Source organism: Bombus vancouverensis, chromosome 4, assembly GCF_051014615.1.
Source record: "Bombus vancouverensis nearcticus chromosome 4, iyBomVanc1_principal, whole genome shotgun sequence".
Classification (NCBI taxonomy): Eukaryota; Metazoa; Arthropoda; class Insecta; order Hymenoptera; family Apidae; genus Bombus; species Bombus vancouverensis.
The window spans coordinates 10222726-10247123 of NC_134914.1; the positions used below are offsets into that span (position 1 = coordinate 10222726).

Here is a 24398-nt window from a genome sequence, read left to right on the forward strand (position 1 = left end):
CTCGTTGTAAATCGACCGGTTGTCGTGTAGATCGTGTCCACCGCGTAAAAAGCTGCGCAACCGAGCTTCCATCGACGAATCGTTTAACGTCGAGTACCCTTACCGTGGAGGGATCACCCTTTGGGAACATCGACGCATCTCGTCGTTCCATCGAATTCATTCTTCGGGTTTAAACCTTCTCCCGTTTACTTTCGTTCGTATATTTTTTTGAGAAATTCCTGTGACGTGTTTTCTTTTACAGACTACACTCTTTTACGACGTTATAAGTTTGGTTCTTATATGAGGTTTCTTGTTATTGTTGTTGATTATAGACTCTTTTATTGGCTGTTTTATTCGCTGCTTTTATCGATTGTCGATTGAGAAAGTAATTCTGGATAAGGTCTGTTTTTGTTGATCGATGATCAAAGGGAGCAATCTCTTGCATCGATTGACAAGATACAAAGAGACGAGTTTCGGAAATATATAGCATCTTTTATGATATAACGTCAATTACTTTTCGCAGATAAAATCCTTCTAACAGCGTTATCTGATCTTGCGAAGTTATTTTCGATTTCATCCTAAATACAGATAATAATCATTGATATTAAATAATTCGTGAATGAAAGTGTTAAGAGATACTCGTCAAAAAACAAGAAATCGTCCGAAAAAAAGGATCTCCTAAAACTTACCAAATAAACAACCCCCAAATCTAACCTCTATTTTATTCCACCTAACGGCACTCCAAAACCATAATCATATATCTCCATCCTCTCATAAAACTCTCAAAAAATGCCATTCATCTCATCACCGGCAATAATCCCGAAAACGTACCCCACGCTTTAAACGTCTAATCGTAGCCCGTTACCCTTCAATTCTTCCTCTCATTCAAGCCACGAACAACCCCACAATATCGACTCTCACGACGAGATAAAGTCGCCCTTTCGAGAAACCTGGATATCTGCCGCGGTGAAGTGACTCGTTACCTTAAGAGAGTCATTTTCCATCCCCCCTTCTCTCTCTCCTTTTTTCCGTCCCTCGACTTTTCACCCTCTCGAGTCAGCGAGTCCCGCGCCACCCCTACGTAGCCTGGAGCGTCGGCACACTCCCTTTCCTGGCACCATTTTATTTATTATCCGGGGTTATCCCAGCGACAGAGTGCGCGGCCAACTTTCCACCGCGGCTCGCTGAAGCGGTCCACGGTGGTATTTGGTGCGTGAACCGCGCATTCATCGTCGCGCGTTCTCTTTACCTCACCCCGTCGGTCTACCAAGCTACTCTCCGTTTCGTTTCCGCTTTCAAACCAGAACCCGGGGTCCTGGGTTTCATCTGTGGCTCTTCCACGTGCCTTACGCGACACCTTTTGACGGTCCACTAATTGCAGTCGCGAATGAAAGACACGGACACGCAACGATGAATCGCCTGTTATGTGTATTTCATCAAGATAGTGGATGACACGGGTGAGCGTTTTTTGACTTTCGAATGGTCGTACGAGACAGAATTAGCGATGTTTATTCAGGTTACAGACATACATCCAATACGTACGTCCATCTTATACAACCAAGTTATCCGAATGACGTGGTGAGCGAGCGAGAAAAGATAGAGCCGGATTTTTGTAAAGGGAGCTCATTCAGCGGAAGAAGCTTGGAAGTGTCGGAAAGTGTTTCACGAGGAAATATGTGGCAATGAGTCGGTTTAGAATAGGCTGAGATATGAAATATTTTCTTGAAAGAATTTTCTATAGAGTTGAAAGGGTACTTGTACAGTTTCTAATAATATTATTGTTCGCGCTTTTCACTCATAATTGCTGCAATAGTTATTTTATCACATGGATGGTGTGCTCAAGTCCACAGAATTCTATAGAAATATTCAGAAATAGGGCAATTCACTTTTTTTCTAGCGAGAATTCATTCATAAAGTTCTATTCATAAAATTAACGTTTAGTAGAGTTCAAAAGTAAGACAGATTTTATATGTAGGATTTTCACTATACCTTAGCTCAAACATCTTCAGCAACAAGGAAATGTTATCCGGCGATTTCTCAAGTAAATGCCTCATAAATTGTCAAGAATTCAAACGTGAAATATAGAATTTAGAAACTTGAAATAAACGTAAGGACAAGGTTTAAACATTAAAGTTCTTACTGTTAATGAGATTGCAAGCTTTGGAATTTCGGCAAATGTGAGAGGTCGGAAATACCTAATAGGATGGTGAAGTAACAGGGGATAAATCGTGATCATTATACGGCGCGGCACGAACGAAACTATTAATATCCCATCGCAAAAGCAAACGGTAGCGGAGCTTGCCAGCGAGTTGAAAGCCTATAACACCATCAGATAGTCTGCGGCAGTATTAGTGCGTAAATGCGTATTGATAGTGTACGCTAGCGGCAGAGACGAAAGGCGTTCGCATTATACGTGAAATTACAATAGATCATGGTCTGCAAACCTCATGAATTTACGTTCTATGTTCTAGAAATTTCTGCTTCGTAAACCGATCAAACGTACTTTTCTGGATTAGATAGAATTTATATTGTTTATGTTTTCAATACTAGTTTGCATTATTCAGAACTACGAATTTATTTCATTCAAGATTAAACAAAATTCGTTCGATGCAAAATTCTACGGTTACTGAATTAATAATTCGACGACGATACCTGAAATTTTGAAAACAGCCTATTCAGAATAAAGAAAAAAGAAACGAGAAAGATCTATGAAAGAATAAATCAATGTTTCATCCGTATACTGTACAAAAATTGTCAAAATACTCAAATTTCTCATATACTTATATGACGTAGACTGACATATGTAAATCTATAAAATTTCTATGAATTACAAATTATTCGATTTCACTATACCGTTGGTACCACCGTTACGGTCTCATAGATTAGAAAATATTCAGCTTATTTGCATTACACTAAATTATTATTATGTCCTATACAGTTTCCAGCAAAATCTTTCCGAAACACGCAATCCCTATACACTGATCTAACAGAGAAGAAATTTACTTACCGCGGTACTTAACTTTGTTGAACACGCTCGTTATGATCTGAAGCTCTGGGTGCAGCGTCTCGCCGATCTAAAACATGCGAAGAACAGATTTCATTTTTAGCATCGACTATGAATGATCCTGTATTAATGTCGCGAAGATATGCACAATAACCATGTATCTTGCCTTGCAACACACCTCGTTCATTCTATGTCCTAATGCCCTAATACGTTTTCCATCGATTTCCCATGAAATGGGAGGCTCGACGCTGCTAAGTGCATCGCATAAAGAGGCAAAGGCGAACAGTCGTTTCGAAACTTCCACACTGGCCGGCTATTAAACGTAACCGTAAAAGCTAAACCGGCTAAAACCGACCAGGCAACTCTCTAAAGTAAGAGATAAATAATAAAAGTTCATCTGGCCATCGAGGCTGGATCAAGAGTTTCGTCGTTTCCCCTGGTGATGGGACAGGGCCCTAGTCTACCGATCATACGCGTCATAGCTTTTCCCCGTACTCTTTCCTCCGTCTCTATTTATCTTCGTTCACAGTCCATCCTTATCTTCGTTTCGACTTAAGAGTCTCGTTACCGGCAAGTTCGAGGCCATCGTGACTTTACGAGTATCATTGTTGCCGCGACAACGACGCTTGGAAATTCATGGCGTTTTACGGGGTATTCGTTATTCAAGGTGGCGTCACTATGTGGATGGGAGTGGTGTTAATGTCAGAAAGATGGTAGGTAATGATTTGGGTTTGGTACGGTTCGAACAATTGAATATATATTGTTCTTGATTTTCTTGGGAAGAGGATCGATATAGATAAGTATAGAGATTCATAAAGGTTTGTTTAAGGTTAATTTTGCCAATCAAAGCATTCATGTTCGATAAGAAAGGTAAGGTACTTTTACGTAGGTCAGATACGGAATGACAATTTCATTTCATATTTCCTCGAAATTTTCAGTTTCTCAATTTTATAATCCACGTATAAAGTACTACTTTAAACGATTTATGCGAAAATGCTATATAAAACTATAATACAACATGGACTGATATTACAGTGTATTGTTATATGCATTGGCTTACGAAACTATTTGAACATTCACCATGGAAAACTTTTATGTTGGTATCTTATGTATTATATAAAAAGTTTGGAAATTTCATGAGCATTGTAACGAGACATGACTAAGGGAAGATATTGTTAAATATTCTTTCGAATACATAAGTATACCGAGGAGGAAGCGAATCTCAAGTATATGTTCTGACAATATCCGGCATAATTATCGCGTCTTCATCCGGCAGACAAAATAGAGGCAAGCTGGATTATTAGCTTCCGAGCTCGATAACTTATTAACTGATAATAAAATTTTCAGCTCGCTGTAATAAAGCAAATTCAATGGTTACGTTACTGCGTTATACGGGTCGTTCGGTCTAATAATATAACGTGCGATTATTACGTTCGCTTTGCACTTCTTGTTACGCGGTTTAATAAGGGAACGATAATATTTATTTTCCTTGGTAAAATATTATACATATTAGAGTTACTTCCAATGACGTGTATAAAATATTTAGTAATTAATGATACAGTGAGATATTATTACGCAGTAAAAATTACCAACTATAAGACAGTAAAGTCAAATTTCAATTAAATCAAAGATTTACGAAAATCAAGATTTACGATTAAATTAGTACGATGTATAATTACTAAATATTTTCATGGAAACGTAAATACGGAAATTAAACATTAAACGGTCACTTTACTTTCAATATTTTCTACATCTTCGCGTATTACGTACATTCCGTATATTCTTGCAGCATTAAATTTGTTACGAATGTCTTTATTGCTGAAACCAAACGTACGAAAATAAATACGATATTCTACGAAATAAATATTCCTTTAATTTCTCTTTGCTTTCTATTCTCAAGCAGAAAATAGTTTGCAATGAATAAAATTTATTGCTCTCGAGAAGGAAGAAAAATCTGCCTACAAAACTTTAAAAAGCAAACGAAAAAATCGTGTAAGTAAATCCAGCAGAAAATGTAGAAAAGGGAACCACGTCGTTTTCATTACCAACCCCCTCCTACGTCGCTTTCAATCAACGCAAACATTGTCCAATAATTTCACCTCGCCCCGGATTCATTAAAACCCAGTGTCGTAATTCCCACCAAGCATCAAGGATCCAGAACAAACGACTAAAATTCCAGTCGATAAATCCATCCCGGTGAAAACGGGTGACACGAGTGTCCCACGAAAGGTACACGTGGAATGGGGTAGGAACGCGCGAGTGAAAATATCCGGGAGCTCATTTAGACCCTTCGGATTGTTCAAGCGTTGACAGGGAATGCTGCCACCGACTCATTTGGATCTTATCCCTCAGACACCCCCAGGGTATAATCCGTTTGAATTACACCCGTCAACACGACGCCCCTCTGCCACGACACACTTTTACGAGCTACCACCGTATCCTGTCGAGAGATCGAGCACCTGTTAAAGATTGGCCCGCGACACGGCAGCCGCTTTGGGGATGGTTCTAAAATATTTTCGTCGTTGCCGTGACTATGTTATCAAGGAAATGATCGTAATCTGAACAATGTGAATTGGTGCACGTGTGAGTTATTAACGTAGATCTATTCCAAATTTCATTCAAATATACTTTAAATCTAAAGACTCGAGCAAGTTCGTAATTTAAACGTAATCCAAATTTAACTGAAATCTATTTTAATTTATTAATTAAAAACTAGCTTGAATGTAACTCAAATCGGATTCAAATCTATTTCAAACCTAACTCAGTCCTAATTCAAGCTTGATTCAAACTGAGAAAGATTGAGGAAGTTTGCAGTTTGATAAATTACATTCAGTAAAAAATAATTAACCGTCGAATACTTAACCGAGAATAATAAATGAAACAATGCAAGTAAAATTGCGTGACGTGTTATGAAAAAATGATATAAGAAGGTATGATGAAATCTAAGAGAGAGAAGCATCTACTACTTTCACACATAGAAAATTCCAACCAACGTATAAACTCATTCACGCCACATAAATTCTCAATCTCTTTTTTATCTTTTTACTTTTTTACCTGTCCAACAAATTTTAAAGAACTCTCAAGAAACACGATATCTCCCTAAAACCATGGACATATAAGAAATACGTAAGAGTGAAAAATCAGGTACCTCGTCTCTATAATATCATGGTCTTTTTAAAATATTGTAAACTTTCCAAATAAGTGGTTTACATTCAGGTTACCTCCGTCACGCCGCGTCCTTAATGCATCCTAAAGGACTCTTTTCCCTCCTCGTCGTTTTTTTGCTGTTCTCTCTGTTTCACGGTCGCGCGTTTCAGCCGCTAAAGACCGTGAAAGGTAAGGGAAAAGGAAGATGGGGGCCGGCTGGCTGCTGGAACTTTGAAAATTTATTCCGCAAGTAAACGGCGCGGCCGCGCAAAACGAGGGAAAATCCCTGTCAACCGACGTACCACGCTTTTTCGCGAGAATACGCTCTCGCCTTTTCTTCTCTCCCCTCTGGTCTCGCGTCGTTAATTCCTCGGCTGACGACCACTGATTTTGGGTAATGATTTGGAAACGAGCCGCGCGTGGATTTTTGTGTCATTAGCGGCTGGGAACCGCTGCTAAAGGCAGATGAAAATTACGCTTGCACGCGAAAAACACCACTTTGGGTTTTGATGGTGCGTGACTGCTGATGGATGTTGGCAAAGAGGATGTTAACTACCAGAGTTGAATAATATTATGAGAATTTTTCAAGCTACAGCGTTTTTCAAGTAATTATTTTCAGTAGTAACGCTGTATGATTATGAACGTTTAATTTGGAACTGTTTGATTTCTTGAATTTTGTTGCAATTCGTTTGAAGATCATATCGTTTTGACCAGGGAAATATTAGCTATTATCGTTGACTAATTTTATGGGAATTTTTCAAATTAGAGGGTACTGGCTTTTAATAATAATATTACACAATTGCAGAAATCCGATTCGATAGTGTGCGCATTTGTTTGAATAACAGAATCTTAACCCCAAGGGGATGATACAATAATTACGAGAATTGACTAATTTTTTGGTAAATCTTCCAGTTAAAATATAGTTTTTTTATTCGCCACTTATAAATGAGTAATATGGAATAATTGTTTGATTTAGAAATTTAATTCAGAGATCGAAGGAAAGAAGCGAAGATTTCTGAGGCGGAGTTACAGGAATTTGATCTAATTTGTAGAATTATTCATAAAAATTTACAGAAGATGTATTCTGCTCAACGTATCATTAGATTAGCACTCGTTCAATAAATCCTCGAAATGATAACATTAGAATGCATAAACTTATTGCAAGAACATTTCTAACAATCATGATATATATAGAAGAGCGAAACGGGAATGGTAATCAGAAAAGGAAATAGAACGAGCTAGAAACGAGTCGATGTTTCGATAAACAGTCTGAGTGAAGCGGCAGCAGCCGATTCTGTTGAACTATCGTGCCAGAAATCAGAAGCATAAACGCTTGTTTCCTGGCGTTTGTTGCCTCAGAATCGCAGGCTTTCCAGTTTCTTCTAGCGGAACACCGGTTCTAGAAGGGGTGAAAGAGCAAGAGAGAGAACATAGACGATCGTCGACGTGAGAGAAAATGTGAGGGTATAAGAACGAGGTGGAACGAGCTGGCGAAAGCAGAACGTTTCCTTCGAAACTTTGGAATTTATTCTCGGAGCAAGCGGCACGCAGCCCCGGGAAGCCTGCCGGGTGTTTGTCTGCGAGACTTCGAAATAATTGTTCACCAATAAGAACGTCGCAAATAAAATCTTTCTACCTCTTCCTCGTACATTTTCCTTCCTTCTTTTTTTCTATTTTACTCATCTCGATTTTTTTTAAATACATCTTGCTCTGTTTTTATATAATAAAATGATTTGGTCCAAATCCGAGAAGAAAGAAAGGGAAAAAAATATTCGAGAATCTAGAAAGCTATTTTTTTATTTATTTATTTATATTATACACAAGAAATATCTATGAAACAAATGTCTATTTAAGTAGCATTTCTTAAATTTGCATTTAGAAAAATATGAATTTGCAGAGGTAATCTGTTTGGGAATAAAAATTTGTGAATTACAAATATTTAGAATTTCATTTTCGTTAATAACAAATTCGTAGTTTCTATAATTTTCTTAATTATGATTTTTAACGGCGGAGTAAATTATATCGATCGAAAGAATACGGTAAACACGCGATACCTAGTTTACAAATTCGGGAACAAATTCCAGGGTTGCTAAACTACCCCTCGTCGACATATAGAATTCTATGATTACTATCCTTATTTTTCAATCCCTTCTGTCTCGTTACCATGATCCATTTGGGAATTCATATTTGTGTTTTTAATAGATTATTATATAGATTGATTAATATAGATTATAACTAATAGATTGATTAATCGTCATTAAAATAAATTTAATCGGAGCGTCTACAAAATTCTACGATAGTATCAATAGTATAGATATTTTTTGGTACTTATTTCATTGCTATTTTACCAATGCGTTCATTTTTTTTACAATCTCGCCAATGTTTATTTATTTATCTTTTTTCGAAATGAAAGGAATTATAAATGTTTTTTGATATCAAAATAACTGTCGCGTACGTATATATTCTCTTTGTTCAAACACCATTCATATATCTCATGCATATTCATTTATCTAGTAATTCCACGATGGCAGAGTGGAACGTTTGTTACAAAATTGATGCGAAACAGATGGAACGCACACTTTATTTAGCAATGTAAATACGCTCATAATACGAAGCGTTAACATGTAACAAAAAAAAAAAAATGGCGATATAAAGTCTCCAGTAACAAATCGTGCAACCCGAAATAACGATAAGTATTCGGCAATATTCAAGTTCAAAGATTCGATCATCTAGATTCCCAAAATTGAAAACACAACCAACATATCAAAGTTCTGCTCTTTCATAAAACCATATAAATCAAATCATACCAAATTCACTTCTGTGCCCACACACACACAAACACACATAAATCTAAATATCCCGCCATACAAAGCTCCTAAATCACCGCGAAACTTCCTCGTTTTAATCATTTCGTAGAAACTACAATATTCTACATTCGCTTACCTGTACCATCAACGAGATCGCGACCAGGCCTTGACTTTTGTGTTGCGCCTCGCTCATATTGTGATACAGTTCCGCGTTGAACCCGTACACTTGTATCTGAAACACAGAGAGAGGAAGAACGTCAGAAAGTAGGCAGACTGGGATTTATTTGGCCGCGTAATCGCAACGCGTCTCCGTATTTCCCCTTGCTGTAATTACACCGACAAATTTCGCGTTTCACACGAACCAACCAGCGGGATCGTGGCCGCTTTGTGGCCCGACGATACACGTGTACATAGAAAACGCCCGCCACGGAATCGTCTTGCCAAAATTGCACGCGCCGCTGCAGCCGCTTCGTTTCGTGAGCCTTGTTCCGCACCGCTTTCGAATGAATTAATCGCCGAAAGATTTCAAAGGGATCTTGCCGGCCCTTCGCCCCTCTATCTCCACTGATTTCCTGTACATCACGAGAATTAATCCTTCGTGCACGAGCATACCTCGTACCTTTGCCACGCCGCCCTGCCATTGTTTCCCTCGATTCACCCTCGTTCGGGTAAATACACGCGGTGCCCTTTCATTTTACCATCTATGTACGTTTAACTGTGTTTGAGTTTTCAGTATGTGGAACTTTTGGAAAATTTCTGCTCTTCGGAAGTTCGTGTATTCTGGCGGTACGATCGAATTTTCTTCAGCTTAGATCCTCGCACATTTTTTCCGTAGTTTCGATTCCACTTTTGAATTTTGAGAAATTTGCGATTTCTATGAGATTCCTTTACTCGGGAAGATAAAATGCTTCGCTTCGATGGTCGTGCTTTGAGAAAGTTGAAATTCTATGGAAAATTTCTTTAGTCTAGATTATTTTTTATTTATCTTTATTTCTCTATTATTTATTTAAATGAATTTTACTTGTACAGTGGATAAATGTCAATTATTATCAACGTATCATTTCAGTCAGATCAAGGCATTTGTTGGAATGTTTCTCGAAACCAAGAAAGTTTTCATAATTTTATAGTTACATTTTATATATTCAAAGTATTTAGATGTTATAATCTAGACCTTAAATCATGCTGGAAGTTAAGCCAAAAATAATAGAAGTAGCCAAGAAAAAAGTTTTACAAAAACAAAGAAGAAAATCTAGTGGAAAGAACAAAAGATTATTACAGCAATTAATTATTCACAAATAATAGTAACAAACATTTAAGTTAATTACGAGACTATCCAATGCGTTACTAACATATCAGACATGAAAATCAGTTTGAAAAGCTATATAATGCCATTTTTGGAAATAAAATTTCACCTCAGAGATAGGTTTTTAATAATTAAACAAGATTCTGACGCGGCGTGGATGAACTTTGCTAACCCTGCTTAACTCGGCTCGACTAAATTAATCAAGCGTTAGATATTAACCCGTGAAATTGCTTAAGCTGTTTGACCACTGTCGCGACGATTTATGTTTCATTCGGTCAAATGGAATCACGTGAATAATTTCGTTCTCGATGAAAATTCATCTCGCACCTTCAATATTTCTTCCGACGTTATTCAAATCAATGAACCAACGATCTGTATACGTTTCACGTATTTTCAGAAGGTTATATGTATTTTATATAGACAGAAAAAAAATCATTATTCGGAATATTCTGACAACGTATCGTCAGGTAATAATAAAAAATTTTTGAGGCTATCGAGTCGGTTGATACCTTTTCCCACGCCATGTCGGTGCACTTTATTAAGAAATTTTATTTCGATAAAACAGAAACGGCTCTATGAGCATCGCATTTTTCCCTTGTAAATAACTGGTCGATAGAGATTCCTCTATGCATTCTTGATACTGGCCTGTATTTTTTTTTCTATCCTTCGTAAAACGAAAGGAAGTCAATGGTTCTCGTTGCTCGTTTTGCCAAGGAAAATTCACGGTAACGAGATCAAGAAATTTTTCGATAAAACGGCCAAGTAAAGGAAATACTGTAATTTCGTATAATCAGTGAAACACTCTTGGATATTCGTTTCTCAGGATCGCGGAATTTTTCTATTATTTTTTTGTGGAATTATCCGCTCTCCAACTTCCATATTAATTTAACGTCGGTGATTTTAAAAGTATTTCACTGTGAAATCATAAATTCTTTCGTAAGCAACGCACAGATTTCACAATTAACGGGAATTACAAAGAGTAATCGATTTGTATGAATCTTATGAAAATTGTTCGATTAAGGAATTTATTAAGAATATCTAGAAACGAATTTCATAAAGATTCTGTAACTAGAAAAACTGTATAAAGACTACTTAGAAAAAAATTTCATAAATGTTACATAAATTTAGAAATCTATAAAAACACACGTAGAACTGAAACTAGCAAGATAATTAAAGTTAAGCTGAATTGAAATATACACGAGTCATGTGAAATGAGGGCAAATTTAGAGAAAATTGTTGAAACAGAGAAAAATATCGACGAATCTTTATCGTTATCGTTTCAAGCTGAATGAAAGAGGAGGCAGCTAAGAAAATAGAACGAACGTGCGACGCTTTGCAGGTATCGTCTATCTTCTCTCAATTCCCTTTGTTGTTTTTCCTAAATCGCATCTCAAAGGTGTTCTCAATCACGCTCGGGGCTGTTTCAAGCATCTACGTTCCTTCTACGCTGATGTTAAGATCGAAACGGATATTCGACGATCGTGTAAATTACAGTTGTAAATTTACCGACGCGACAAACTGCTACGTCTCCCTAAACCCTATCCCGTATTCTTTTTTCTCCCTACAGAAACGACCATTCGCGTTCATCGTCATAAATTTCGACCAGTCTTTCGGAAAGCACCGATTCGTCTCATTTTGTTTCGATTCTCTTTGTGCTTCTTTATTGATAATGCAATTTGTTGATTAGAATTTCCCAACAAGCTACATGTTGAATTAGTAGATATCTGGCAAATTGTTTAACCTCCTTGTTTTAAGTGAAATTTTCTAATGTAATTCGTCGATTATAATTCGATGGATGAAGAAGAAATTGTTGATAATTTTGGATCTTAATTGCCGAAATAATGGCAGAGGAATACTAAGTTTACATTTAGAATTTATATTAAAATAGTTATAGATTTATTTGATAAACGATTTCAAGGATATTCGTCGATACACATTTACACGCGTCTCAGCACTTTCTTTGTCTCACCTTCTTCCATACCAGACTGTTAACTAAACAGTTTACATTCCTTTGTTTTCGAGACGCCGCGCACACACATACTTCCGCACGCTCATATTCACACACATGTATCACTACTACGCGGTCAATTCAGTCTAGCACACAAAATTATACATATCTCGGTAGAAATAAATGTTGATTTATATAATCTGTTGATCGTAAGAGAAAAACGAAGAAGGAATTAATGGAGGATAAAATTTATCAATCACTTTACAAAACTAATCCTGAAACACCTATAGAATATTTTGTAAATGTAATTGAGGAATCGTAGCATACTTGCAAAGAAGAAATAATCCTATACAGCACTTTGTAAACAGATTTCAAAAACAGACTCATCTGCTCAAAGAACTCAATTGGCTAAATTATTAGTCTGCTATAATGAAAACTCCCAATATCAAAACACCGTAGTATTTAAAAACATAACATACTCTTCTTAAATAGCGATACACTCGACCAACCTACAATTCGTATTACAAATTAACCATTACAAATACCAACTTCAGGGTAATTGCTTCGATCTGACATAGCAGGCGACACGCTCAAACAGAGAAAGAGCAGCAGAGACTGGTAGAAAATCAAACGCTGACTTTTAACCACCGATCCAGCTTTCTTCGTTCTTTCATGCAGGCAGCGCACTCGTTTCTTTCTGTCGATAATGGCATTGCCGCGGCACTTCCGCCGCCGCTTCGACCTCGTTGAAAGGCCTACGATGCGACGAGTCTTCAAAGACGTCGCTGACGCTGTTGCAACACGATGAACCTTCCGAAGAGAGATAAGCGACGACACTTGTGATAGAAGAGATAGATAGATAGATGGATAGAGAGAGAGAAAGCCAAGGATGAGCATAAATCCAGCGCGTCTGATCAAAGTACGACTAGCACTACTTGCAAAAGGGGAAGATTCACCGCGTCCTACACGAATTCACTTCCCTTAGACTTTCCCGCGTTTCACTTCATGCTACACTCTTAAAGTTATCCTTTTGTTTTTCCAGAGGCTCATCGCGCGGAATGTAAGAAGAAACGTAGACTTTTCTCCTGAAAATATAGTCCAACTGTTGATACCGCGAGACGGATGGGAAATTAAGTGTACTGCGTAGATTCTGGTTCAGTTTTGCTATCTTTTTTGATGTCCATGTAAACAGTGGTTTTCTTTCGCTTAGAATTTCGGCAAGGTAAATTATGGTAAGAGACGCTGAAGTCATTAAGCGTTCACGAGGCAAAGAAAGTGGAATAAGCTTATTTTTTGAAATGGTTTTTGAAACGTTTATTTTCATTGATTCCGGTTTACTTAAAAGGGTTGCAGTTGATGTTTTACAGGTAATTTTGCTCAACTCGTTCGTGGTAAATATTGAGATTCGTTGGAAAAGTATTAGAGACGTGATTAAATAGTATCAAGTCAGATATCGCAGTCTTGCTTCGAACGTGACGTAATTCAAGAACAGAATTTAAGAAAATGTAACGAACTCATTATTCCGTTACATTATTTTGTTTATTAAATTTTTCAGTAAGAGAAATGATACTTCTAAAACAGGATCAAATGTCGCTTTTGTCACCTTTAGTTTACGATTCAATTTAAGCAATTCAACAAATTGAAGCAAGTTCTGGGAAATTTTTCACAGTGATAATTCGAAAAACATGTTTACATAATATATTGGTTTACACAAGGAGGTGTAGAGTACGGGTCGATGAAATATTTTCTCGTTAAGTTTCATGATTGCATTCGCGTCGCCAATATTTCGCCAGGGGAATACACCTAAAAAATTATAGCAGTCAATGATCGAGACAAATTGAATCCAGCCGGATGTAAATTAAATTTTACAATTTTCACGATGCGATCTGGTAAATGACGGTGCGAAAAGCGTACCTGTGCGCGAAGGGGTTCGCCGTGTGTCGATTTAATTAAATTTTAGGCAGCCCGTGTAATCGAATCCTAGTACAACTGCGATTACGAAAGTCGTTCTATGTTTAATGCCCTGCAGGGAAATAGTAAATGCAATTTAGAATGTCCTGCGGCGCAGTTAATTTATTGATATCGAGAGCGCCACCGTAATTTTCCACCGGTGCTAATAATGTACAATAAAGTTTTAACGAACCCTACGTCCGCCGAATAAAACGCCATAGAAACGCACAGAAATGAAAGAAAAGAAGAAACGAGGATTACACGTTTTGCCAGAAGCGAAAAGAGGATACTCTTTTTTCGGTACAGTTACTCGCCGAACAAATTACTCATCGAAATTTGGGGAATTCAATCTCTACACGAATCTCCAATTGAATTCGACTGGAAAATTATTTAGAACGTAGCATGAAATTTACAGCGGGAATTAGTTTCTAAAGAGACTATCAAACACTATAAAACACCTACTGATTATTTAAAAGAAAAATCTCTAATCTTTCATCGTCGACATTCGTCAAACCAAACCAACAAAATTACCAACTTCTCAATCTTTCTATAACACAAACGCAAATTTCTATGACATGGAAAATCTCTAACCTTTCATCCTGAAAGATGAAGAGGTCGTAAATGTAAAATATATAGCTCTGATTCGTGTTATAGTAGGAAAAATACCTAATTTGAAATAATTTAAAAGTAGCAAAAAGAACGAAATCTGACAAACTTTCCAATCTTCCTATAACACGAATCAAAGAACAAGCAATAATCCGTGAAGATTCAACATCGACCGAAAGTTCAAAGGTCGACGGAGGAATCCACTTCGTTCATACTCTTATTCCGAATATCGGTAGCTACGAGCTGCCTGTTTTTCCTACGGCTCGTTAGATCGATCGACTTCACCATGGTCCACTAGCTGACATCGAGATTCGTTATCGTCTCGGCTCTCGGCGATCTTAGGGTCGGGGGTGGTTTGCCGGAAATTCAGGATTCAGCCCGTCTACGAGCGCAAACACAGACATACTCTTTCAAGTATCTTCGCTTTATCCGATGGTTCGTTGGATGGATCTTCGCGCTCCATCCGCATTCTGCCTCTTACCACCCTTCGCCCATACTACCTTTATGCTTTGGCCGATACTTTGTTACCACCACTGCATAATCACCGGGTCGAAACACTGGAAATCCGCAAGCGAAGCCAGAATTACGTATTAGAACGCTTTAAACACTCGCTTTGAAGGATGGAAACCGCGTTCACACGTGTACGTGTCACATATCTCTGCTCAATTGGTCTACTAGTTCTTTGGAAAAAGCTGTTTCAGCGATTTCGTTTCCGACGACGATGTCGTGATGGGACAGATTGAGCTTTTGTACGGGCATTACGTATCTGCTTTGCTCGAATACTTTTGCAGATACTCGCGTGGAGTATGGAATCATACGATAGTCTTGTTCTTTCAGAAATGATCAACGTTAGAACCATCGAACGACTAAAGTATGAAACATCAAATTATTTTCTTACGATCAATTTATTATTATATTATTTATAAGTGAGACTCGACGTGGTTATTTTGATCAAATTTGAAACAAATTTAAAAGTATATACATAAGATGGTATTGTAAGCCTAAATGATAAATTGAGATTCATTGGAGTATCAGTCAGAGTTAAGAATTAAGATCTGAGAATTGAGAAAGTTTTATATATCTTCGTATAAATAGTTAATGTGATTGTCGTTTCATTGTTAGATATACCTTTTATTATTTATTGTTTAAAGAAATGACGAATGAAAAGCCTGTGTAAAACACAGTAAATCCCTAAAACATCGTAGCTGAAATTAATTTTTGTATGTATATTAAAGGGTAAGAACATAACATTATACTTGAATTATATGGTAATTTGGTTGTATGATTACTTGAGTAACGTGAATTTGATTGTGGGTTAGAACGAGGTATAAATTGCAGGAAATCGTGTAGAAATATATTATAATTTAGGTTGTATTATGGTGTTTTGCGTAGTAGGTGAGACATAGGTCGGTCCCTTGTATAGCAACTTGGATCACGCCATGAGTTATGGCATAGTGACCTGGATCGCAACATGTTCTGCTATGTAATGTTTTGGATTACGTTATGAATTATAGGATAGTGATCTGAACTATCCCACAAGCCACGTTATCGTAAGTTAGATCCTTGCAATTTTACAATTTGGTATAAGGAAATTCAATGTATGTTATAACTAAACTGCGATTTTTTACGCAAATTCATATTTTTATGGATATAATTAAAAAAGTAGAACCTCGATGGAAAATTAGTTTGCCTATCAAATATTACAGAAAGCACTATACTTCGGATGTTTTATATATTTTCTCATGTTATATACATTCTATACAATTTTGCACGTGCACATTCTTTATAAATACATCAGAATACGAGATCTAGTTATAATTTAACACATTCCATTTTATTGTGAATTATGAACAACATATTTCATGAACACATTTACTTTTTACGGAATTTATTTCACGAAGTAATTTGTGTATTAGTAAGAATTAGTAATAAAAAAATGTTTTGAAAGGGAATAATTTGTTTATGATCATTATGTGAATATGCGTGGCAATTAATGCGTCTATGGCATAATGGAAACTATTTTCAATTTCTCCAAGTTTCACCTCAAAAAAAAAGAAGAGAAAAGAAAGCAAATGATAATAGAAAACAGATACCTCCAACTCTTAAACCTCCGATTCTTTCTGAAAAGAAACTAATTTCAAATGTAAAGAAAAGAAACACTTGAAAGAAACAATTTAGAAAAAATCTCCAATAAATATAAATATAAATATAAATATCCAATTTCTCAAAATAGAAAAGAACAAATTCTCTAACCTTTATTAAAAAAAAACACTAGTAGTAGTTAAGACGATACGTAAAATCGCTGGCAAATTTCTTAACGTTTGGATTTCGCGGAAAATTCTCAACCGTGTCTACTGGAGGAAATTCGCGACGGCTTGAGGTTTGAAGGATAATTCGTGCGTTAGAGACGCGGCGTCGTCGCGTCACGACGTTCCTGCGGCCTATGGGCATGCCATCAGGATTTCTGGCACAATGCTGTATTCCAGCGTGATAGATATACAGCTGTAATCCCACGCGTTCATCCCCTTCGTCTCTCTCTCTCCCTCTCTCACCCTCTCTCACCCTTCTCTCCCTAGCTATATTAACTCACGAGTACTGCGTACACGAACGGCACTCGCGTACCACCCTATACATCTACCAAAGCGACAATGCATAGCGAGCTCGAGGGTGCGCGTGCATTAATATGTAGATGCGCGTGTACGTGTACCCGTTGGGATTTCCACATTCATATGTAGATGCGTACAAGTAAACCGGTTTAATTTGTGAAAAAAGTCGGAACAAGCTTATTATCGACGTCAAATCGTATTAACAATTTCATTTGATCGTAATATATGGCAGTTAAGTTTTTACTACAATTGTGGTTTATCGGTTTTGATAGAGATATCGGCGGTTTATGATGGAATAGGAAATGGTTTCTAACAATTTGTATCGATTGGAATGATTAGCATCGAGCGTGATGGGCTATAGTACGAGATGATGAATTAAACGTAGGTCATATCAAATTTCTATAAAAAATGATCAAATTGAAATCGTATTTCTGGTTTATGGGTCGCGACAAATATCGAGTTAACGATTTATCATTTCTACAACGAGCCAACGTTAAGTGCGACGTTTAAAGCAACTCTTTTACACGAATTTTACTGCAATTCTTTTTTCCCTGCAGAATAATATGATAATGTAAAACTTGCTGGAGCCTTCGTGCTTTTTTTCACGAAGACATCCCCTTTTCACCAAGCACAATCGACAACCAACGAAATTCACGATAACAACGACTCTCCATTCGTATCGACTGAAATAGGGAGAAGTTACGACAACAAAGGGCCCTTCAAAGGGCGGCTTTCGGTAAACTGTTTCGATGGACGAACTCGTTAAACAACGATTCAACCGAGGAACACGGAGGCGTCGATTCATTAGTCAATTTCTTCCGGGTAAACTTGGCGAAAGAAAAACGGAGATAAGAGAAAAAAGGAAGAGAAGGAGAGAAGGAGAGAAAAAACGAGAAGAAAATATTACCTAAGGACGTAGAATTGAAGGGAGAAGTTGATTTCCCCGCAAGTTCACCGTGAACTTCGGTTGGTTTGCGTCGGTGAGGAGGAAAAAATCGAGGTGTTCTCGAGTTGACGGCCTTTTAACACCGGCCGGAAGTAAGAGTGCCACTTCTGACAACAGACAATTGCAACGCGACGAGAGTCGTTCAACTATAAACGACCACTACAATTACGAGGAACGCGCAGCCACGCTCTCTCGACTGGTTAACGTTCTGCGCGGAATAATTAAGCAAATTTGCGCCGACGTTTCTGATTTAACTTCTACCGGCGGTCGCGTGGGCGAATTTGTCCGTGCTTTCCGCTCTCTAGTGTCGCGAGAAGAATCGCGGAAATAGTCTGGAGCACGTGGTTTCCCGAGTACATGCCTGCTAGACTAACGAGTCGAGTTTCCCACGAAGCGACAAACAATCGATAATAGAATTGTATGAAATTACAACGTGTTGATGGCTTCCTGCAAATAGAGCTATTTATCATAAAACCAATGACGTAATTTTATAATTACTACAAGATATTTCATATTACTGCCAGATTTATAAATACTGCAAGATTTATAAATACTACAAGATACGATGAACGTTATATAAAAATACGATTGAATTAACTTTCCTAGGAATATCAAATAAAAAACTTTCAGAATTGTTAGACAACTGATGGGTCGATTAAATATTTCGGGAATAAAGGCTTAATTTGATAACGAAAGTTACGAATATTTTTCGTGGAAGTTTGATATTCGTATTTTTCGTGAACAAGAGTGGCTCTAGTTAATTATAAACCGATGACACGATTTCCAGTAATAATACCGCGATAGTTGGTTACTTTCGACGATAATCCTCTCTTACGTTATTATCTGGCATTTGCATCGGAAAGATTAAACCGTGAAGTTAAATTACATACTGTGTGAGAGATAGGAGGTGAGAGGTAAAGAGCGAGAGCAGTAAAATCAGAATACTCTCGATAACGGGCTCGCGTGCGATAACGCATATTGTGCTGATGAATTGCTCGCATACCTTTATCTACACACAGAGAATACCTTTCTACAAATCGTTGATTATTCGACAAAACATTTGGCGCAGGCGTCATGGTTGTTGGGATCATTACTGGAGTGTAAATCGAGAAGTATTCGCAGTAATTTATGCAATATGCTGGATAGAGCCACACTGATTTTGTGTTTCGAGATAGATTTATCCGTAAATACCAGAAATTATTGCATACTGGATTATGTAATAAGGTTACATTTTTTTAAAAGATCATTTTTTTTAAAAGAACATTGTTATTTTCATATAAGATCATTTAATTAACGATGTAAGAAAATGACACAAGTATTTCTATTTATAAGTTGAGAATAAAACTACCTTAAAATTATAAACGTTTGTCTACAATATAACAAACATTCAATTAATAAAATATTCAGTTAATACAAATGATCTTAAGTAATTGATGTGTATAAATTATTCCATTATTTCATTATTCTGTTCTTTTCTGCTAGTGTATTAAATAGATACTATAAGATTGTCTGCACTACCTTTATAACTATAGTACTTTGTGTATAAATTGAACTAATTATATCAATTAATTGATCTTAATTTAGTTATTTATTTGGACTTAACTAATTTCCAGTAATAGGCGACTGTTTCTATAATGACAAGTCGAGGAAGATTCAGAAAACTTTTAAACAACGAATTAATCAGATTTCTTCTCTTTCTAAAAATTCGTTAAAATACTCGAGATTTGGTCCAATTAATTTCCCAACAATATAATTGTAATACGTATGTTGAAGAAGAAGATTCAGAAAATCTCTGAACGACAAATTAATCAACTTTTCCAGTAAAATACTGGGCAGTTGAACGATTTTTACGAGATTCCCAGTTGTACGTTCGCGTAGAAATTAAACCAATTATGCCTGTCAATTTGCGTCCTCCGCGGTACCATAATAATAGCACTCGAATCCCGTCGCACGCTGTTTGACCATTACGGAGGCATGCCGGCTGTCATGCTTCTCGTAAATACCTACGGTCATCAAAAGGGTCCTCAGAATCCCGCAGCGCCGATTTCCATAGCCATTGATCTATTCTGAACCCAATGCTAGAATTAACCGATCGATTGGCCACCCTGCATTTCGAATCCGCGACTGCCATCGACTGGAACGCGACTAATTACATTCGCGATTCACGTTAAACCCCTTTGTTGTTCGTTTTCGATCTAATCGCCTCGCGGATTCTGTTTGATTTTTGTCTAATTCTTGTTCAATATCATTTTTATAATTCTTTCGTGCATATCCTTGTTGATTTGATTCGATTAGCAAATTAATGGGTAGATTGTTTTATGGTAAGAAATTTCGGATAGCGGAGTATTCTAATATTTCATTTAATATCACTAGTTTTGTTGGGTTAACTTGGATTCCAGCTGGGTTATTTAATTTTAAGCTTAAATTTTGTTGTATTTCATGTCCTATATCTTATGTAATTTTGCATGTGGTTTAGTTTACTTTGGCTTGATTAATCATTTGACGAATAGATTCTTTCGTAGTGAAAAATTTCGAATTGTGGAGTATTACAAGATTTAACAAAGAAGAAGAATTTAGAGATTCGCTTAAGTTATCTGATATTAGGGAAAATAGTGTTTATATTCGTGTGTATTTTATCATCAAAATACGTATCGTATATGTTATGTAATAACGTAAAAGTAAATTTAATAACTAAAAGAAGTTGATATTTTATAACGTTAATTTTCACATCAACCGAATGGTACAGCACGCATCATGGATCACTTTGAATCATTCAATTTAATCACGATAAGAAAAAAAAGACGTCGGGCGTACACCAGGTTCAAAGAGGTGGAATTTAACGACAAAATCGAGTTCCTTGGAGCATCTTGAGCCGAGGATTTCGTGTGTCTGATGGAATTTCCTCGAGAATGGCCAGGGAAGCTTCCCATTCGTGCCCAACCATACACAGCCATGGTCTGACTCAGGTTCTCTGACCTACTTGCGTGCCCGAAAGAGGCGATTTTCGGATTCTATGGCACGTCTTACTTTTTCCACGCAAAAGATACACCGTAGAAAACCGTATGGGGAACCATTTCTCCGACGAAAAATGTTACCATGCGATAGAGCCCCGTCTTCTTATTGCACGCAGCACTGCCACGAAGTTTCAGCTCAATCTTCGACGAAAAATTGAATGCCGATACGAACGAAAGTCCGAATGAAATACATTTTCCTCGTGTGATCCTTCAATGCAGAAACTTTCTCGCATTCCGTGAAAATTCTTCGCTATATATAGAATGCGAGCGTTTTTCTAGAGGAATTTATTGTACTGCCTGTATTACGCGAAGATTACAGCAGAAGAATATGATAAACTGATGTTACATTTGTCAATTAATAATTTTCTTTAACTCAGTGCATTTCTATCGAATGTATTTCAGTATTTCGAAATACCAAATTTCTGGTCAGCAGTGTATATCTTAAATTTATTTAGATTAAGTTTATTTATTACGATAATTATTGTAATCAAAAACAAGGAAGCATGGTATTTAATGTAATACTTAAAAAGCTGATACTTCAAAATTCCAGAGAATCGTATACAAAACATTGTCAGTGAATCCTTGACATCATTTGCTACAAATATATTTATCACATTTTATAATTTCCAATCTAGTTTTCAAACGTTCTCTGAACTTACTAATCAACTCGTAATCGTAATCGTATGATGGAAAAAGTTTATTAAAAATGGAAACATTCCTCTGCTGATAATACAATCCAAAATTCATAAAAACCGATCGTACATCTTTTTCATGATTTCATAGTGGCCTGAAGATGAAACGAACAGTATGGAAGTACAGGTGACGAATGGAGGGAGATCACGTCGAGCCGTGAAGTAATGAAAAGGTTGAAGTGCGGCCAACAATTATAGCTGAGCATTCTCGATGAGCAGCATCGGGTGCTTTCAATGCGCCATGAATCAACGCCAGTCAACGGCATTTACCACCGACCGCATTCCTCCGCGTTAAGCACATCCCCATCCACTTTTATCATTCATTTCTCGTTGCAACTATTTACGCTTTTCCTTTTAGCGTTTCACTTATCTTCTACCGTATTGCTTTTTACTTCGCGTGAATTTATAACCATCCTTTCCTCTCTACGTTTTTCCCTTTTATTATATAAAAATATCATTTTAGCGAGTCGAAGCTGAAAAAGGATAAACTATTTTTGACAAACTCGATTTCATAGTGCAGATTGACGGTCGCTAATGAGAGAAAAGCCTTTTCAAAAAGGTGATGCTAGTGAAAAGTTTTATTTTACGGATGTTATTGCGAACGTAACAGTAGGAGGTTTTACTTTAAAAATGTTCTTTCGGATTGCTTTGGACTCCATATTTTAATAATTTTAATGAACGTAATTCATCTCATAGGATGTAAAATTTGAAAAACCTTTTTGAATAATTTTGATATTTTCTACAATTATAATTACTGATGTAGGTACATTAGTAATTAAGTGGACAAAATATTCTGAAATTAGATTTAATATTTTGTTCATTAATATTTTGGTATTCTATTTCAATAGCGTATTAATCAAACACCACATTTTAATAATTGTAATAAACGTAATTCATCTCATAGGGTGTAAAATTTGAATGAAAAAACATTTTGAATAATTTTGATATTTTCTACAGTTATAATTACTGACGTAGGTACATTAGTAATTAAGTGGACAAAATATTTTGAAATTAGATTTAATATTTTGTTCATGAATATTTTAGTATTTTATTTCAATAGCGTGTTAATCAAACCTACAACCTATGATTTTAATAATTAAAAGATATAAACTATTACTAACCTATAAATTAAACTAATGCAAATAATAACGAATAACTATTCGAAATGTTCGGTCTACGATGCAGCTTAATTTTCCTGAAACGATCACTGCTTTCCATAATTGGATCGAGGTTTAATTCGATATCAAAGCCACGGATCGTCCACGCTCTGATTTTACGATGACTCGAAGGAAATTAATTTCACGATATTAGACGCGAACGAAACGTGCGGTTACGGAAACCGAATTTCGTTCGAACGCGTTATACACGACGTCGTCCAATTTAACGATCGTATTCTTTTACGAGATCGCTCCGTCGCGAACCGTATAGCTCGCGGTATGTAAATAACGTTTACGGTGAACGAGTATCCGCCACGTTTCCGGATATTACGTCGGGAGGAACGACTTTGAATTGCGATTCGACGTGACCACGCTTCGTCACTCCAGACAACGGAAACGGTTTATTTTATTGGGACATTTTGCTCGTATCAAGAGTTATAAAAGTTTATCCGTACTGATCGCCTATATAAAAAAATAACATTTACATAATGATTTATCAAACGATAATATTAGTAAATCGGGAAATTAGAAAATAATTTAGGTCATAGAGTGGACGTCTATTTATTAAAACGTGTGAACATTTTGTAAGTAATTAAATATTTTCATACAATAATGAAACACTTGATCTTTCATGCTACGAATGAAAAATAAGAAATAGTAGAGAAAACAAGCAAACTCCAATTGTACAAACTGTTTGTCTCTCGATAAGTTCAGATAACTGCGATTCTACTGTAAATTTTTGTTTTGCTATTTTATCATATTGTTAATTCTAATTCAGATTATAATTGTTCTTTACCAGTTATATTCTAAATAGATACAGATTGATAAATAAACTAACGTTTTATACTTATACTTAGTCATAATTTGGTTTATTCACGTTTAATATTAGTTGTTAAAAGCTATAATTAATATTGCAGCTGCTTTCTGTCATAAGCTACAGAGAATTAAAACGTGATGTTCTTTGAATTGTAAAATATCAGCTGTGAATAAAAATATATATACGATAGCTATTATTTCCATGCAAATTTTTAATCGAAAAGTTCCTCTTTGGATAAGTCTCGCTAGATTGATTGATAATGTTCCGAAATGTTATATAGTAAGTATCGATGTCGATGAATTTCGAAGATCGACAATCGCAGAATATTTACATGCGGATATATATCATATTATAACTGTGTATGTCGATACCAGTATATCGTAAAAAGAACTGGAGTTTGTTCACAGACGGATTTCGAAATC

The 24398-nt window shown here is 36.4% G+C and overlaps 2 protein-coding genes across 4 annotated transcripts in view; one reads left to right on the forward strand and one right to left on the reverse strand.

Annotated features, from left to right (window-relative positions):
* The window catches only part of P5CDh1 (delta-1-Pyrroline-5-carboxylate dehydrogenase 1), a 171162-nt gene that overhangs the window by 130615 nt on the left and 16149 nt on the right, over window positions 1-24398 (forward strand). The gene's annotated exons all lie outside the window — the stretch shown is intronic.
* CARPA (Carbonic anhydrase-related protein A) overlaps window positions 1-24398 on the reverse strand; it is a 226296-nt gene that overhangs the window by 18833 nt on the left and 183065 nt on the right. For all 3 annotated transcript variants that reach the window (XM_033334282.2, XM_033334284.2, XM_033334283.2), the window contains exons 5-6: window positions 9074-9169; window positions 2987-3053 (exon numbers count right to left, since the gene is read on the reverse strand). In XM_033334282.2, coding sequence (XP_033190173.1) covers window positions 2987-3053; window positions 9074-9169 — 163 coding nt within the window. The remainder of the gene's footprint in view (window positions 1-2986; window positions 3054-9073; window positions 9170-24398) is intronic.